This window comes from Chlorocebus sabaeus, chromosome 12 (assembly GCF_047675955.1).
Source record: "Chlorocebus sabaeus isolate Y175 chromosome 12, mChlSab1.0.hap1, whole genome shotgun sequence".
NCBI lineage: Eukaryota > Metazoa > Chordata > Mammalia > Primates > Cercopithecidae > Chlorocebus > Chlorocebus sabaeus.
In genome coordinates this window covers 35,862,914-35,879,463 of record NC_132915.1, presented here as the reverse complement: position 1 = coordinate 35,879,463, position 16,550 = coordinate 35,862,914, and the positions used below count along the sequence as shown (strand labels likewise).

The following is a 16,550-nucleotide window of genomic DNA, read 5'->3' as shown; positions in this document are numbered from 1 at the left end:
CCTTTCTAGAGCCTGGCCTGCTGTGCTACTGACCTTTTAGCTCTGTGCATCTTGAGGCCACCTGGAGAATTTGGGGTAGACATCGCCCTGGGCAGCTCACAGAGATTTGGAGTGCCACTGGGCTATGGGGGACCCCACGCAGCCTTTTTTGCTGTCCGAGAAAGCTTGGTGAGAATGATGCCTGGAAGGATGGTGGGGGTGACAAGGTAAAGGGGCTCATGTTTCTCTCCTTTTTTTGTGATTATGATTTCCCTGATTCCTTCTGACCACAGATGTTGATTTCTATCTGAATTCAACTGGGCCATGTTGAGTCAGTTAAGGAAATATACAACATAGATTCAGAAGAACAATTCTGTTTGGGGTATGAGCGAGTACTTCTCAAATACCGTAAATTTGTAAAGTTTTGAAAAATTTTGTGTATAATTTATAATGTATCGAAGTCATATAACGCATTTGCTTAGGTTGCATGGAAGCCTTAAAAGACTAAATATTTTAGGCATGTTTTGTGTTTAGACAGTTTTGTTCTCAAAAGCATTATGCCACACGGCTCTGTAAAGACAAATGCACTGAAAGACTACAAAGCACACACTGAGTTTGCTCTGCGTTCCTTCCTAGAGGCTTCCGCCACATGGCCATTTGAGTAATTTCCAGATTTCCAAATGTACTTTCCTGATTGCTTCTCATTGGTGAAACTTCTCAGATTAAAAACGTAGATGTTCAGAAGTAGTCTTTGTTCCTTAAAAAAAAAAAAAAGAAAAAAACGGGCCGGGTGCAGTGGCTCACACCTGTAATCCCAGCATTCTGGGAGGCCGAGTTGGGCAGATCACAAGGTCAGGAGTTTGAGACCAGCCTGGCCAATATGGTGAAACCCTGTCTCTACTAAGAACATAAAAATTAGCTGGCTGTGGTGGCAGGTGCCACTACTGGGAGTAGTGCTAGCTACTCGGGAGACTGAGCCAGGAGAATCACTTGAACCCTGGAGGTGGAGGTTGCAGTGACCCAAGATGGCGCCGCTGCACTTCAGCTTGGGCGACAGAGTGAAACTCCATCTCAAAAAAAAAAAAAGGAAGGAAAAAAAAGGAGCGGGGGACCTAGATGCATCCCAGGATTATTACTGGGGAAATTTAGAGAAAAGATTATCTTTTTGACCTTTTATAAAAGCTGGAGTTTAACGTGAGTAGCCCGAATTAGTGAATGATGTGATGATAATGTGAAGTGTGTGTTTTTTAAAATTTTATGTATTTACTTATTTATTTTGAGACCAAATCTCACTCTGTCACCCAGGCTGGAGTGCAGTGATATAAACATGGCCACTGTGTCCAACTAATTTTTAAAATTTTTTGTAAAAACAGGGTTTTACCATATTGCTCAGGGTGGTCTTAGGGCCCAAGTGATCTGCCCACCCCAGCCTCCCAAAATGCTGGGATTTACAGGTGTGAGCCACCATGCCTGGCCCCTGTATACTTTAAATCATCTTATAACACTAATGTTATGCTCTAGTTGTTACACTGTATTGTTTTTAAAAATTTGTGTGATTTTTTTTTTTTTTTTTGAGATGAAATCTCACTGTTACCCAGGTTGGAGTGCAGTGATATGATCTTGGCTCACTGCAACCTCCGCCTCCCAGGTTCAAGTGATTCCTGAGCCTTAGCCTCCTGAGTAACTGGGATTACAGGTGCCTGTCACCATGTCTGGCTAATTTTTGTATTTTTAGTAGAAATGGGGTTTCACCATGTTGGTCAGGCTGGTCTCGAACTCTGGACCTCAGGTAATCCGCCTGCCTTGGCCCCGCAAAGTACTGAGATTATAGGCGTGAGCCACCATGCCCGGCTCGTAAAATTTGTGTGAGTTTTAATTGTTGTATTATTTTTTAGTTTTTCAAATGTTTTCAGTCTGTGATTGGTTGAATCTGTGGTGCAGAATCCACAGAGAGCCAACTCTTTTCAGTTTCGTCAGCTATTTCCACTTTTCCTGTGTCTCCTGAGAAGTTCAGAGTGAAACTTAATCCTCCCAGTCACCATTATTATATTCATCTGGGAAATTCCTGCAAAATTTTCTTTCAAAATTCCTAGACTTATTGTATATATCTTGGTGTCTCGGAGTACAATCTAGAAATCAGTAATCCTGCTGGGCACAGTGGCTCATGCCTGTAATCTCAGCACTTTGGGAGGCTGAGGCGGGTAGATCACCTGAGGTCAGGAGTTTGAGACCAGCCTGGCCAACATGGTGAAACCCTGTCTCTACTAAAAATACAAAAATTAGCCGGGCGTGGTGTCGGGAGGCTGAGGTAGGAGAATTGCTTGAAACCAGAAGACGGAGGTTGCAGTGAGCCAAGATCACGCCATTGCACTCCAGCCTGGGCAAAAGAGTGAAACTGTCTCAAAAAAAAAAAAAAAAAAAAAAATCAGTAATCCTGTTTAGATGAGGAACGTTTAGAAATTGTTTCTTTATGAACTTGCACCCAAGTGCATTTGCTGAATTAACTTCAAGCTGGGAAGGAAAGAAGTAATTCTATTTATAGCAGCCCCTAGTGCTGTGATTATCTGTGCTAACTGGATGCCTCATTCTTGGTGTAGAGACACCACTGGGAAAGAAGTGTATCGTCTTGCTCTTCAAACCAGGGAGCAACACATCCGGAGAGACAAAGCTACCAGCAACATCTGTACAGCTCAGGTAAATCACATGTCTGACCTGACTACTGAATGCCTTATGATATACAGAAATGAGCTACTCATTCGTTCATTCATTCATTCATTCATTCACCACCTCCTGAGCAGTGAGCACACCAGAAACGGCAAGATCTTATTGGTGTAGAAGGCTCGTTGTCTTATGAGAACCAAAATACAGTATTGGTTGGGTATGGTGGCTCATGCTTGTAATCCCAGCGCTTTGTGAGGCCAAGGCAGGCAGTTTGCTGGAGCCCAGGAGTTGGAAACCTGCCTGGGTGACATGGCAAAACCCCATCTCTATGAAAAATAAAATAAAATAAATTAGCTGGCAGTGGTGGTATTCTCTTATAGTTCCAGGTGCTAGGGAGGCTCATGTAGGAGGATCACCAGAACCTGGGAGGTTGAGGCTGCAGTGAGCCATGATCATGCCACTGCACTCCAGCCTGAGTGACAGAGGGAGACTATGTCCCCAACTCCTGCCCCCCACAAAAAAAGTTGAAAAAAATACACTGTGTTTTACTGGTGTTCTTTCTATGCACACCCTTTGCCTATGCATTCTCTTCACCATAAATGTTTTAATATTAAAAAAATAAAGGGTATTATTGGTTTCATTTTACCCATAATCATATCTTCATATCCTGAGTAGGCTAAGCTTAAGAAAGGACAAAAGAGGCTACTCTTCACTTTTACATACACACTTAAAATATGTGTAAATAGAAAGATGGATATCAGGGTCTCTAGTGTTCTTAGCATCTGGCCAGGTTTGTTGTGAGTGACAGTTGAGACACCCTGTCTTAGGGCTGAGAAGGAGCCTCTCTAGGAATGGGTTGAGGAAGGCAAAGTGAGGGCATTTGAGATGACTGCTTGAGGGGATGGTGGTAGTCATGAGGCACTCTTACTTGGAGATTATGACTGGCATTCTTTTTTTTGAGACAGAGTCTCACTCGGTCGCCCAGGCTGGAGTGCAGTGGTATAATCTCAGCTCACTACAACCTCTGCTACCCGTGTTCAAGCAATTCTCCTGCCTCAGCCTCCTGAGTAACTGGGATTACAGGTGCCTGCCACCACGCCATGCTAGTTTTTGTATTTTTAGTACAGATAGGGTTTCACTGTCTTGGCCAGGTTGGTCTTGAACCCCTGACCTCGTGATCCACCCACCTCAGCCTTCCAAAGTACTGGGATTACAGATGTGAGCCACTGCACCCGGCCACGTCTGGCATTCTTTAAAAGGATGGGACAAAGCAGGAAGAGCTTCCTGGGTCTGACCAGGGTTCTGGGTTCTGTTCCTTGAAGTTGCTCCAGGGCTTAGGTCGACGTGTTTGTGAAATCCAGCCAACCCCTAGGATCAGTTGGAGGCCCACTCCTGAGCATAGGATCCATTCTAAGTACATCTCTCTCTCTCTCTTTTTTTTTTTTTTTTTTTGCTTTAAGACAGAGTCTTGTTCCTCCGTCACCCAGGCTGGAGTGGGGTGGCACAATCTTGGTTCACTGCAACCTCTGCCTCCCGGGTTCAAGTGAGTCTTGTGCCTCAGCCTCCTAAATAGCTGGAATTACAGGCACACGCCATCACACTCTGATAATTTTTGTATTTTTAGTAGAGGCGGGTTTCATCATGTTGGCCAGGCTGGTCTCAAACTCCTGACTTCAAGTGATGGTCCTGCCTGGGCCTCCCAAAGTGCTGGGATTATAGGTGTGAGCCATGGCACCTGGCCTCTTTTTTTTTTTTCTTGAAACAGATTCTTGCTCTGTTGCCCATTCTGAAGTGCAGTGGCATGGTCATAGCTCACTGCAGCCTCAACCCTCAACCTCCAGGGCTCAAATTATTCTCCGGCCTCAGCCTCCTAAGTAGTTGGGACTGTGGGTACATTCCACCATACCCAGCTGATTTTCAAAAAAATGTTTTGTAGAGACGAGGTCTCGCTTTGTTGCTCAGGTTGGTCTCAAACTCCTGAGCTCAAGTGATCCTATCTTGGCCTCCCATAGTGATAGGATTATAGGCCTGAGCCACCGTGCCTGGCCATTGTAATTGCATCTCTTCTATGAAGTGTCAGAGAGAGATATCACAGATACTTCAATGGGAGGTATAGTGCTCTTTCCTCTCAGGGCTTTGGCATCTAGAACCACCTCTGAAAAGCTTCTCCAGGAAAGCAGTGGTCAATAAGATCTTCTTATAGTTGGTTCTGCAGCCACGGGTCTTTGGAGCCATTTCCTCAGTTGGTTCTTTTGTATTATGTTTTGCCTCAGGAAAGTGCCACTTCTTTTCAAATAAGAGCTCTTCCAGTATCGTAGGAAGGAAAGCTGGTTGGCACAAGCTTTTCCTCTGTTAAACAGCAAGCTGATCTTTATTTATTTATTTGTTTTTGTTTTTTGGTTTGTTTGTTTGTTTTTTGAGATAGACTTTTGCTCTGTCACCCAGGCTGGGGTGCAGTGGTGCAATCTCAGCTCACTGAAACCTCCGCCTCCCGGGTTCAAGCGATTCTTCTGCCTCAGTCTCCTGAGTAGCTGGGATTACAGGCACCCACCACCATGCCTGACTAATATTTTTTGTATTTTTAGTAGAGATGGGGTTTCACCATGCTGGCCAGGCTGGTCTCGAACTCCTGGCCTCAGGTCATCCACCCACCTCAGCCTCCCAAAGTGCTGGGATTACAGGGATGAGCCAGTGTGCCCAACCTTATGTTCCTGTAGCTTAATTTCTTCCAGTTCATGTATAGCTGATAATTTATTATTTAACTTGGGTTGAAAGGTCTGTATCTTTTCCAGCAATTGTTAAAATGTTTGCCCTGGAGATGGCCATACTCCAGCTTATGTGATTTTCATCCTCTTCTAACTCTTCGTTGTCTAATTCACTGCATATGTGTCTTTTCATAATTGATTGCGTAAAAGAATTACTCATAACTGCAGTTTCACTCTTTGTAAGCATGCAAGTCTCCCTGTTTTGTCAAGAGATGACTGATGTCTTTTGAGTTGCTCCTTTTGTGCTGTAGGTCTTTGACCCACACCTTCTGTTGTTGCAGCTGTTCCATATTCTTCTCACTCTTGTTCTTCTGTCTTGGCACTGGGGGATCCACTCTTAGTTTTGCATCATTGATGGGATATAACTCTTTTTTACTCTGAAAGTGTGTTAATGAATTCTTTTTTAAATAAAATTTTCTCTAGGGAGTTTCTCTGAGCCTATTCTGCCTCAACAGGCCCCATTCTAAAACAAAACCAAAAAAACAGGGTGTGGCGGCTCATGCCTGTAATCTCAACACTTTGGGAGGCCAAGGCAGGAGGACTGCTTGAGTCCAGGAGTTCATATCTATCCCAGGCAACATAGTGAGACTGCTGTCTTTACAAAAAAGTACAAAAATTAGCCAGGCATTGTGGTGCACACCTGTATCCCAGATACTCAGGAGGCTGAGGTGGGAGGATTGTTTGACCCTGGAAGGTCCAGGCTGCAGTGAGCTGTGATCATGACACTGCACTCCAGCCTGGGTGACAGAACCAGACCCCACCTCTACAAAACAAAAAGGAAAAGAAACAATTTTTCTGTAAATTTGTGGCATTACTACAGATGTCTGAATTTTCATTATGTTCTGTTCTTTATATTCTCTTATTTCTTAGCTTCTACCACAATGAGCAGCTCTTTGATTAGCTGTTCTTATTTTTAGAGCTGCTCTTATTTTTAACATAAAAATCTTTCTAAAATAGAGATGGGAGTCTTACTTTGTTGCCCAGGCTAGTCTTGATCTCCAGGCCTCAAGTGATCCTCCTGCCTCAGCCTCCCAAAGTGTTGGGATCACTGGTGTGAGCCACTGCGTCCAGTCTTGTTGGCTTTTCTAAAGTCAGGTGTAGTAAGGAATAATTTACACTTTATTAGTTTTTTTATTGAGATGTAACTCACCATAAGTTTCACCCATTGCAAGTATACAGCTCAATGGCTTTTACTATATATACAAGGTTGTGCAACTATCACCAGTATTTAATTTCAGAATATTTTTATTACCCCAAAAATAAATTCTAGTCCTATGAAGTAATCACTCCTCATCCCTCTCCCCTTCCTATAGCCCCTGGCAGCTGCTATTCTACTTTCTGTCTCCCTAGATTTGCCTATTCTGAATATTCACATAAATGGGATCGTACAATGTGTGGCCTTTTGTACCTGACTTCTTTGGTATAAGGTTTTCGAGGTTCATCCATATTGTAGCATGAATGTGTACTTAATTCTTTTCTATGGCTGGGTAACATCCCATTGTTTGGACATGCCACATTTTGTTTATCCATTCATCAATTGGTAAACATTTGGAGTGTTTTAAATAAGCCTGCTGTGAACATTTCTGTGTAAATTTTTGTGTGGATGTAATGTTTTCAGTTCTCTTGGGTATATTCCTAGCAGTGAAATTGCTGGGTCATATAACTCTACATTTAACATTTTGAGGAACTTCCAGACATTTTCCAAAGTGGCTGCATTATTTTACTTTCCTACCAGCAGCATATGAGTATTCTAATTTGTCCGTATTTTCACCAATGCTTATTACTGCCTATCCTTTGGTTATAACCATCCTATTGGATGTGAAGTGATAATCTCATTGTGGTTTTGTTTTGTATTTCCCTAATAACTAATAATTTTGAACATTCATTAGCTTTTGATGCTTTTAAGTACCTTAATTGTATTATTGTTATTTTATTTATTTATTTTAGAGATGGGGTCTTGCTATGTTCTTCTTTCTCATCTTGAACTCCTGGGCTAAAGCAATCCTCCTACCTTAGCCTCCAAAAGTCTTGGAATTACAGGCGTGAGCCACCGATTCAAGCCCATTGTATTTTTAAGTTTGTCCAATTTGTGGAAGAAATTATCATTTTCTTGGTCTCTATGTTAATTTCTTGGTTCTTCTTTTGATATTCTAATGCCCTTTGAAGTTTTTAAAAAGTGGTTTTACACTTCTCATCAATGTGTTGTTCAGCCGTGTGATATAGCCTTCTGATTATGGAAGGAATCGTCTCTAGATTAAAAAGAGACATGAACCAACCTCTACAATATTGTGGTGGAGGCTTCCAGGGCATTCTGTGAATGTCAGTCCTGGGTTTCTGTTCCCCAGCAACACAGCCATGAGCATTTGGGCACAGTGTGTCACAGAATCTTTTTTTTTTTTTTTTTTGAGACGGAGTCTTGCTCTGTCACCCAGGCTGGAGTGCAGTGGCCAGATCTCAGCTCACTGCAAGCTCCGCCTCCCAGGTTTACGCCATTCTCCTGTCTCAGCCTCCTGAGTAGCTGGGACTACAGGCACCTGCCACTATGCCCGGCTAGTTTTTTGTATTTTTAGTAGAGACGGGGTTTCACCGTGTTAGCCAGGATGGTCTCGATCTCCTGACCTCGTGATCCGCCCGTCTCGGCCTCCCAAAGTGCTGGGATTACAGGCTTGAGCCATCGCGCCCGGCCGTGTCACAGAATCTTTACCTCAGCCTTTCTTTCTCCACAGTTGTAAAGTGCTGTGTATTTTCTGTATTTATTTCTGATTTGTTTGTTTGTTTGTTTTAGACGAGTCTCGCTCTGTCCCCCAGGCTGGATTGCAGTGGCGCGATCTCGGTTCACTGCAAGCTCTGCTTCCCAGGTTCAAGCAATTCTCTACCTCAGCCTCCTGAGTGGCTGGGACTACAGGCACCCGCCACCACGCCCAGCTAATTTTTTTGTATTTTTAGTAGAGATGGGGTTTCAGCATCTTGGCCAGGCTGGTCTTGAACTCCTGACCTCGTGATCCACCCGCCTCGGCCTCCCAAAGTGCTGGGAATACAGGCGTGAGCCACCGCACCCAGCCTATTTCTGATTGTTGTAAGCAGTTCATAAGAGTGTTTACACTTTGTCTAAGACTTTTAGTACAAGAAGTACAAGAACATCTATTTCCGTGTTTTCTGATGTTTCTATCTCCTCATTTACTTCATTGTCTGCCGACTTCACCTTTTGAAACTGTTTCTTATTTTGCATTGGCTCCATAGAAATTTCCTCTAGCAGTCTAGCAGAAAAAAAGATGTACCTAACAAAATGGACTCAGTATTGAACATCAACTGTATTGTGCAGAGACATGGTTTCGCGTTGTCAACAAGGCTGGAGTCCAGTGTCGCAATCATAGGTCACTGTAACCTCAAAATCCTGGGTTCAAGTGATCCATCTCGGCTTCTGGAGTCACTGGGACTACAATTGCACACCACCCTGCTCCCAGCTGAAGTGCACATTTCCATTTTTGCCAGTCCTTTGCCACAAATTCTCCATTCAACTCTTGGTTGGCAGAAGTTCAACCTCTAGTGTTTTATTTAAGGTCTTAGGAGAATTTTATTCCCAAAGTTCTTGAATGTTTGAAATTTGCTTGTTCCTTTTTATTCTTGAAGAATTGCCTGATTGAGTGTAAAATTCTCAGATCTCACTTTTTCTCCCTGAGATCTTTATTGCTTCACTGTCTTCCAACATTAAATATTGCTTCTCAATATCTGATGGTAGTGTGATCTTTGCCCTTAAGGGTGACATGATTTCTTTGCATGGAAGAAGCCCTTTGTAATGGTCAAATGTGAAGGTTTAGTACAGTAATAACTCCAGGGTGTCTTGGATGCTGGTTCCCTCCAGGTAGTCAGGCAGGTTATACATTAATTGTCCACAACTATCAAAGAATGTAGGCAATCTCATCATTTTGTTTTGTCCCTGTCTTCAGTTTTGGCATCCCAAGTCAGGTAATTACTCCCTCCCACTAATTGTCTTCCATCACGTGATTCTTTAAATGATTCTTTAAATGTTCTTATCTTTTAGGCCCTCTTGGCGAATATGGCTGCCATGTTTGCAATCTACCATGGTTCCCATGGGCTGGAGCATATTGCTAGGAGGGTACATAATGCCACTTTGATTTTGTCGGAAGGTGAGTTGGTAATCTGTCTAAAACGTTTGGGCATAATAAAATTGATAAAGTTGAGTAAGTAAAATTGAAAATATTGTATATCCAATACTGTATGCAAAATTAAGTCAAATGAGAATCCAGGAAAAATACTTTCAACACCTATGATTGAGTATTTTGTTGTTGTTTCCTTCCTTCCTTCCTTCCTTCCTTCCTTCCTTCCTTCCTTCCTTCCTTCCTTCCTTTCTTTCTTTTTTACTTGCTTGCTTGCTTTCTTGTTTTCTTGCTTGCTTGCTTGCTTGCTTGCTTCATGGAGTCTTGCTCTGTCTGTCTCCCAGGCTGGAGTGCAGTGGCACGATCTCGGCTCGCTGTAACCTCCGCCTTCTGGATTCAAGTGATTGTCCTGCCTCAGCCTCTCGGGTAACTGGGATTACCCGAGGTACATGCCACCACGTCTGGCTAATTTTTGTATTTTTGGTAGAGACAGGGCTTTGTCATGTTTTCCAGGCTGGTCTCGAACTCCTGACCTCAAGTGATCCACCCACCTTAGCCTCTCAAAGTGCTAGGATTACAGTCGTGAGCCACCATGCCTGGCCTAGACTAAGTGTTAACATTTTTTTCTCTTTTACTCCTGGCAAGCTGTGATATTTTTAATATATAGGACTCTTACTCTCCCACCAGCCCCAAACATAGAAGGATGAACACCTTAATAGAAAAATAGGCAAAAGACATTAAATGTAATTTTAAAAGAAATAAGTATACAAATAAATGGTCAATAGACATAGAATTTTAGCCTCACTATTAATGAAAGAGATATAAAATAAAGCAATAAACTAGTATTTATCCCATTACATTGACAATCAGAAGAATGCTGCTGTGTAGTGAGTTGGACATGGTTACTCGTGTCTGTAATTTCAGCTAGTCTGGAGGCTGAGCCAGGAGGATTGCTTGAGGCCAGGAGTTCAAGACCAGCGTGGGCAAGAGTGAGACCGCATCTCTATAAAAAACAAAAATAGTCCAGGCACAGTGGCTTACATCTGTAATCCTAGCACTCTGGGAGGCTGAGGCAGGTGGATCACTTGAGGTCAGGAGTTCAAGAGCAGCCTGGCCAACATAGTGAAACCCTGTCTCTACTGAAATACAAAAATCAGCTCGGTGTGGTGGCAAACACCTGTAGTCCCAGCTACTCGGAAGGCTGAGGCAGGAGAATCGCTTGAACCTGGGAGGCGGAGGTTGCAGTGAGCTGAGATCACTCCACTGTACTCCATCCTGGGGGACCCAGTGAGACTCCATCTCTCACAAAAAAAAAAAAAAAGTGATTCAATCATGGTGCATCCGTATGTTTGACTATTATACAGCCATTAAAAATGATTTAAGATAGTAATCTATAGGAAAGCATAGATGAGACCAGGTGTGGTTGTTCACACCTATAATCCCATCATTTCCGGAGGCTGAGGTGGGAGACTTGCTTGAGTCCCAGAGTTCAAGGCCAGGCTGGGCAACATGGCAAGATCACTATCTTCAAAAATTTAAAAAAATTATTAGCCAGGTGTGGTGGCATGAGCCCTTGATCCCAGTTACTTGAGAGGCTGAGGCAAGGGGATTGCATGAGCTTGAGCCCAGGAGTTTGAGGATGCAATCAGCTATGATTGTACCACTGCATTTCACCCTGGACAACTGAGTGAGACCCTATCTCTAAAAAAAAAAAAAAAAAAAAAAAGGCCGGGCGCGGTGGCTCACGCCTGTAATCCTGGCACTTTGGGAGGCCGAGGCAGGCAGATCATGAGGTCAGGAGATCAAGACCATCCTGGCCAACACGGAGAAACGCCATCTCTACTAAAAAAATTAGCTGAGCGTAGTGGCAGGCGCCTGTAGTCCCGGGGGCGGCTGAGGCAGGAGAATGGCGTGAACCCGGGAGGCGGAGCTTGCAGTGAGCTGAGATCATGCTGTTATGCCCAGACCGTTTATTCCCTGAAGAAGACCACCAGAGTCCAGAGTCAAAGCTAAGCAGCAAGGATCTTTATTACAGGTTCGAACCTGGAACTCTCCCTCGCTCGCGAAACGAGACGGGCAGGAGAGCTCCCCCACTGAGCTCCGAGCAGTGTTATATAGTCTAAGAAAAGTGGGCATAGAATTATTATACAAATCAGATATATGATTGGCTAGTGTTTGAACAAGGCGATTTGGCTAACTATGATTGGTTCCCGCCATTTCTGATATTTCGGTTCAACCTTTGAGGCGGGAGAGCAGGTTTATGGCAGCAAGAGTTTATCTTACTTAAACACATCTTGTGACCTTGCCTCAGAACTTACAAAATTTCTGGTACGTGCAGAAAAACAGGTACTCACAGAACTTACGAAATCTCTGGTATGTGCAAAACAAAATCTCTGGTATGTGCAAAACAAAATCTCTGGTACGTGCAGAAAAACAGGTACTCACAGAACTTACGAAATCTCTGGTATGTGCAAAGATTAGAGAGCAGAACAAAGGGTGTAGCGGGGGGGCGGGTACACATCTATCTTTGTGTCCTTTCAATGCCACTGTACTCCAGCCTGGGCAACAGAGTGAGACTCCATCTCCATCTCAAGAAAAAAAAAAAAAGGTATATATATCTGGTATTACCTGCTCCCCCATTTCTTGAGAAATAATATACCAAAATGTAAGCAATAATGCAATGGTATGGTGATTTTCCTTACTCTTTGATATGTATTTCATAATTTTCTACAGCGTAATAATAAACATGTTTAGTTTTTTAAAAAGCAGTCACCAAAGCACTCCCCAGGACCAGCAAGAGTCTAGTAGAATTTATCTCTATTATTCTGTGACATGTCAATGGCTGAGGAGCAGGTTTCTATATCAGAGATTGGGGTTCTCCTATCTTGTGTAGGTCTCAAGCGAGCAGGGCATCAACTCCAGCATGACCTGTTCTTTGATACCTTGAAGATTCAGTGTGGCTGCTCAGTGAAGGAGGTCTTGGGCAGGGCTGCTCAGCGGCAGATCAATTTTCGGCTCTTTGAGGATGGCACGGTAAGTCAAATTTTCAGTATTTTTACCAGTTTTTCAAATTTTCACATCCCTTCTCATTAAAAGCTTTTCTCTTTGTTTTTAAAAAATCAAAAGTAAAACTTTAGGCACAGTCTATTTTTTCATGAACAAGTGTTATTTACAATATGCAATACTGTGATCTTTTCAGTAAAGGATCATTCACCCTTTGCTTTCTCTTAGACTTTGTTTTCATATGTGGGACTGAAATGCTTATATTTTGCTTATAATTGAAGGGGTGGCCTGCCCCTCCACACCTGTGGGCATTTCTCATTAGGTGGAACGAGAGACTTGAGAAAAGAAATGAGACACAGAGACAAATAAAGAGAAAGAAAAAGTGGGCCCAGGGGACCAGCGCTCAGCTTACAGAGGACCCACGCCGGCACCGGTCTCTGACTTCCCTCAGTATTTATTGATCATTATCTTTACCATCTTAGAAGAAGGGAAGTGGCAGGATAATAGGATCATCTTAGGGAGAAGGTCAGCAGTAAGACATATGAATAAAGATCTCTGTGACATGAATGAGTTTAAGGAAAAGTGCTATGCCTTGATATGCATATGCAAACATCTCCGTAAACCTTTTTAGTGCATAAAGAGCAGCATTGCACTAGCAAGTCCCACCTTTCGCCCTAAGGTGGTTTTCTCCCATCTTAGTAAATAGAACATACAATCGATTTTACACCGAGATGTTCCATTGCCCAGGGACGGGCAGGAGACAGATGCTTTTCTCTATCTCAACTGCCAAGAGGCCTTCTTTCCACTTATAGTAGTCCTCCTTAGCACAGACCCTTCACAGGTGTCAGGCTGGGGGATGATCAGGTCTTTCCCTTCCCACGAGGCCGTATTTCAGACTATCACATGGGGAGAAACCTTGGACAATACCTAGCTTTCCTAGGCAGAGGTCCCTGTGACCTTTGGCCATGTACATGTCCCTGGGTACTTGAGATTAAGAGAATAGTGATGACTTTTCACAAGCATACTGCCTTCAGGCACTTGTTTAACAAAACACACCCTGCACAGCCCCAAATCCTTTAAACCTTGAGTCACCACAGCACATGTCTCTTGCAAGGACAAGGTTGGGGGTAGGGTCACAGATTAACAGCATCTCAAATACAGAACAAAATGGAGTCTCTTATGTCTACTTCTTTCTATATAGACACAGTAACAGTCTGATCTCTCTTTCTTTTCCCCACAATAATACTCCTCTCTTCACAGTGTGACTGACTTTAAGATAAAGACTCTGATAACTGATACGGTAAAGTAGATTAAGGGAAGAAAAAGATAAGCATGTCTAGCTTCAAAAGGAGTGTCCTGAAGCCATGGAATATTAGAGTTCAGAGGTGGCTGGCAAAACTCGAAGCCTTGGGAAGCCTGGGACTGGTCTAGCCACCTTCCTCTAAGCCTTAGCTTGGATATAATTGTACCCTGATATTTTGGAATGACGGGATTTCTCCTCTTTGACCTCTCTTGGGATTCCTCCAGTGATCTTGGAGTTTAGAGTTGATGTTTTCCATTTTGTTTTTGTTTCTGTAGCTTGGTATTTCTCTTGATGAAACAGTCAATGAAAAAGATCTGGACGATTTGTTGTGGATCTTTGGTTGTGAGTCATCGGCAGTAAGTAAAATAAAAGCACGCATTCCCCGTCATGACTATTAGAGGTGGTAGTGAAGGTAGCTTATCCCCTGAGTGTGAGGGAGAAGGGGCCCAAGTGTGACACTGGTAGCTTGTTGTTAAAATTATTCCACTGACTGTCACTTGCTGGTCACTGCTGACAGCTGGAGGCCACTGCTATAGGGCTTCAGCCAGTATTATGCAGCCAGGCTAGTTGGAAAGATGGTTAATGGTGTTTCACTGAACGTGCCTCTAGGCTGGGCACCTCGGCTCACGCCTGTAATCCCAGCACTTTGGGAGATCAAGGGGGGATGGATCACCTGAGGTCAGGAGTTCGAGACCAGCCTGACCAACATGGAGAAACCCCGTCTCTGCTGAAAATACAAAATTATCCAGGCGTAGTGGTGCATACCTGTAATCCCAGCTACTCAGGAGGCTGAGGCGGGAGAATCACTTGAACCCGGGAGGTGGAGGTTGCAGTGAGCTGAGATTGCACCATTGCACTCTAGCCTGGGCAACAAGAGCAAAACTCCATCTCAGAAAAAAAAAGAAAAAAGAAAGAAACTGCCTCTAATATAAAGATGCAAGACTTTGGTATCTTGGTTATGTCATTCATTGGAAAACTATGATATTCATTTAATACCTATTTACTGAGGACCCAATATGTGTCAGGTGCTATGCTAGGCCCTGAGGACACAGTGGTGAATTAGACATGCTTCTTGTCCTCATGGAGCTTACAGTTTATTAGGGATTCAGATAAGCTTAAGATTAGAATCCAGGTGGGTGATGTGTGAAGATGTTCTGGGAGCTCACAGGATGAGCTCCTTACCAACAAGATGAGCAGGAGTTATCTAGACCAAGATGGCACAATAGAGGGAAAGGAAGATGGGGTCCCAGTGTTCTAGACACTGGAGAAAGCAGTCACAAAGGCTGGGAGAGGGAGCGCATGAAAGTTATAAGCAGTTCAGTGTAATGAGTTGCTTTCTAAAATATGAAGCAGCAGGGACAAGCAAGAGAAGAGTTACTATTCCATGGGATGAGAGTGAAAGAGAGCAGACAGTAGCTACCTAGACCTCTGGCAAGGTGTTAATCACAACAACCTACACTGCCTGGTGTGTATTAATCACTAAGTAAATATTTGTTAAATGGATAGATGAAAGGAAGTAGAAATACCTTCCGGAGTGCTGAGTGGTGCTGTCTTGCTTATCTGTGCCCTCTTTGAGAGAGGACTTCAAAGGGTTATAACAGATAACATTCATAAATCATCAAAGAAGCATCACGGTGTTCTCTTTTAAAGCTCAATTAATAAACAGGACTAGGTTAGCTCCTTCTCTGTAGAACTCTGCACTAAATTTAATCAGTGGTTAAATTTGGTTCATGCATTTCAGAAATGTTTCTGGAGCATCACTAAGGAGTCAACAGGGCCATTGTTTTAGTTCATTTGCATTGGAGTACCTGAGGCTAAGTAATTTATAAATAAAAGAAGTTTATTTGGCTCATGGTTCTGCAGGGTGTGCTGTGCAAGAAGCGTCTGTTTCTGGTGAGGGTTTCAGGAAGCTTCCTCTCGTGGAAGAAGGGGAAGGGGAGCAGGCATCACATGGTGAAAGAAAAAGGAAAAGAGAGAGGAGGGAGGTGCCAGGCTCTTTTTAGCAATCATTTCTCATCAGTTCTCATGGGAACTAGTAGAGTGAGAACTCACTCATTACTGTGAAGACAAGACCGAGCCCATCTTCAACACTGGGGATCACATTTCACCTTGAGATCTGGAGGGGACAAGCATTCAATCTATATTAGCCATGTTATTAGCCTGGTGAGGAATGAGGATCAAGCCATGTATTAATTATATATTCTGGATATTCAACCCTTATCAGATATATGACTTACATATATTTTCTTCCATTCTGTGGGTAGTCTCTTAACTTTCTTGATAATGTTCTTTGACGCACACACATTTCAAATTTTATAGAAATTCAATTTATCTAATTTTTTTGTATGTTTATTGTTTATTCCTTTGGTGTCAATTTAAGAAACCATTGCCAGATCCAAGGTCATGCAGATTAGTGCCTGTATTTTCTTTTTTTTGAGTTGGAGTCTTGCTCTATTGCCCAGGCTGGAGTGCAGCGTTGTGATCTCAGCTCATTGCAAGCTCCGCCTCTCGGGTTCACGCCATTCTCCTGCCTCAGCCTCCCAAGTAGCTGGGACCCCAGGTGCCTGCCAACAAGCCCGGCTAATTTTTTTGTATTTTTAGTAAAGACAGGGTTTCACCGTGTTAGCCAGGATGGCCTTGATCTCCTGACCTCATGATCTGCCTGCCTCGGCCTCCCAAAGTGCTGGGATTACAGGCGTGAGCCACCGCACCGGCCTATTT

The 16,550-nt window shown here is 43.3% G+C and overlaps 1 protein-coding gene across 2 annotated transcripts in view; it reads left to right on the top strand.

Moving 5' to 3' along the window:
* GLDC (glycine decarboxylase) overlaps positions 1 to 16,550 on the top strand; it is a 114,172-nt gene that overhangs the window by 39,397 nt on the left and 58,225 nt on the right. For both annotated transcript variants that reach the window (XM_007969302.3, XM_007969301.3), the window contains exons 7-11: positions 10 to 206; positions 2,577 to 2,673; positions 9,448 to 9,553; positions 12,417 to 12,556; positions 14,105 to 14,185. In XM_007969302.3, coding sequence (XP_007967493.2) covers positions 10 to 206; positions 2,577 to 2,673; positions 9,448 to 9,553; positions 12,417 to 12,556; positions 14,105 to 14,185 — 621 coding nt within the window. The remainder of the gene's footprint in view (positions 1 to 9; positions 207 to 2,576; positions 2,674 to 9,447; positions 9,554 to 12,416; positions 12,557 to 14,104; positions 14,186 to 16,550) is intronic.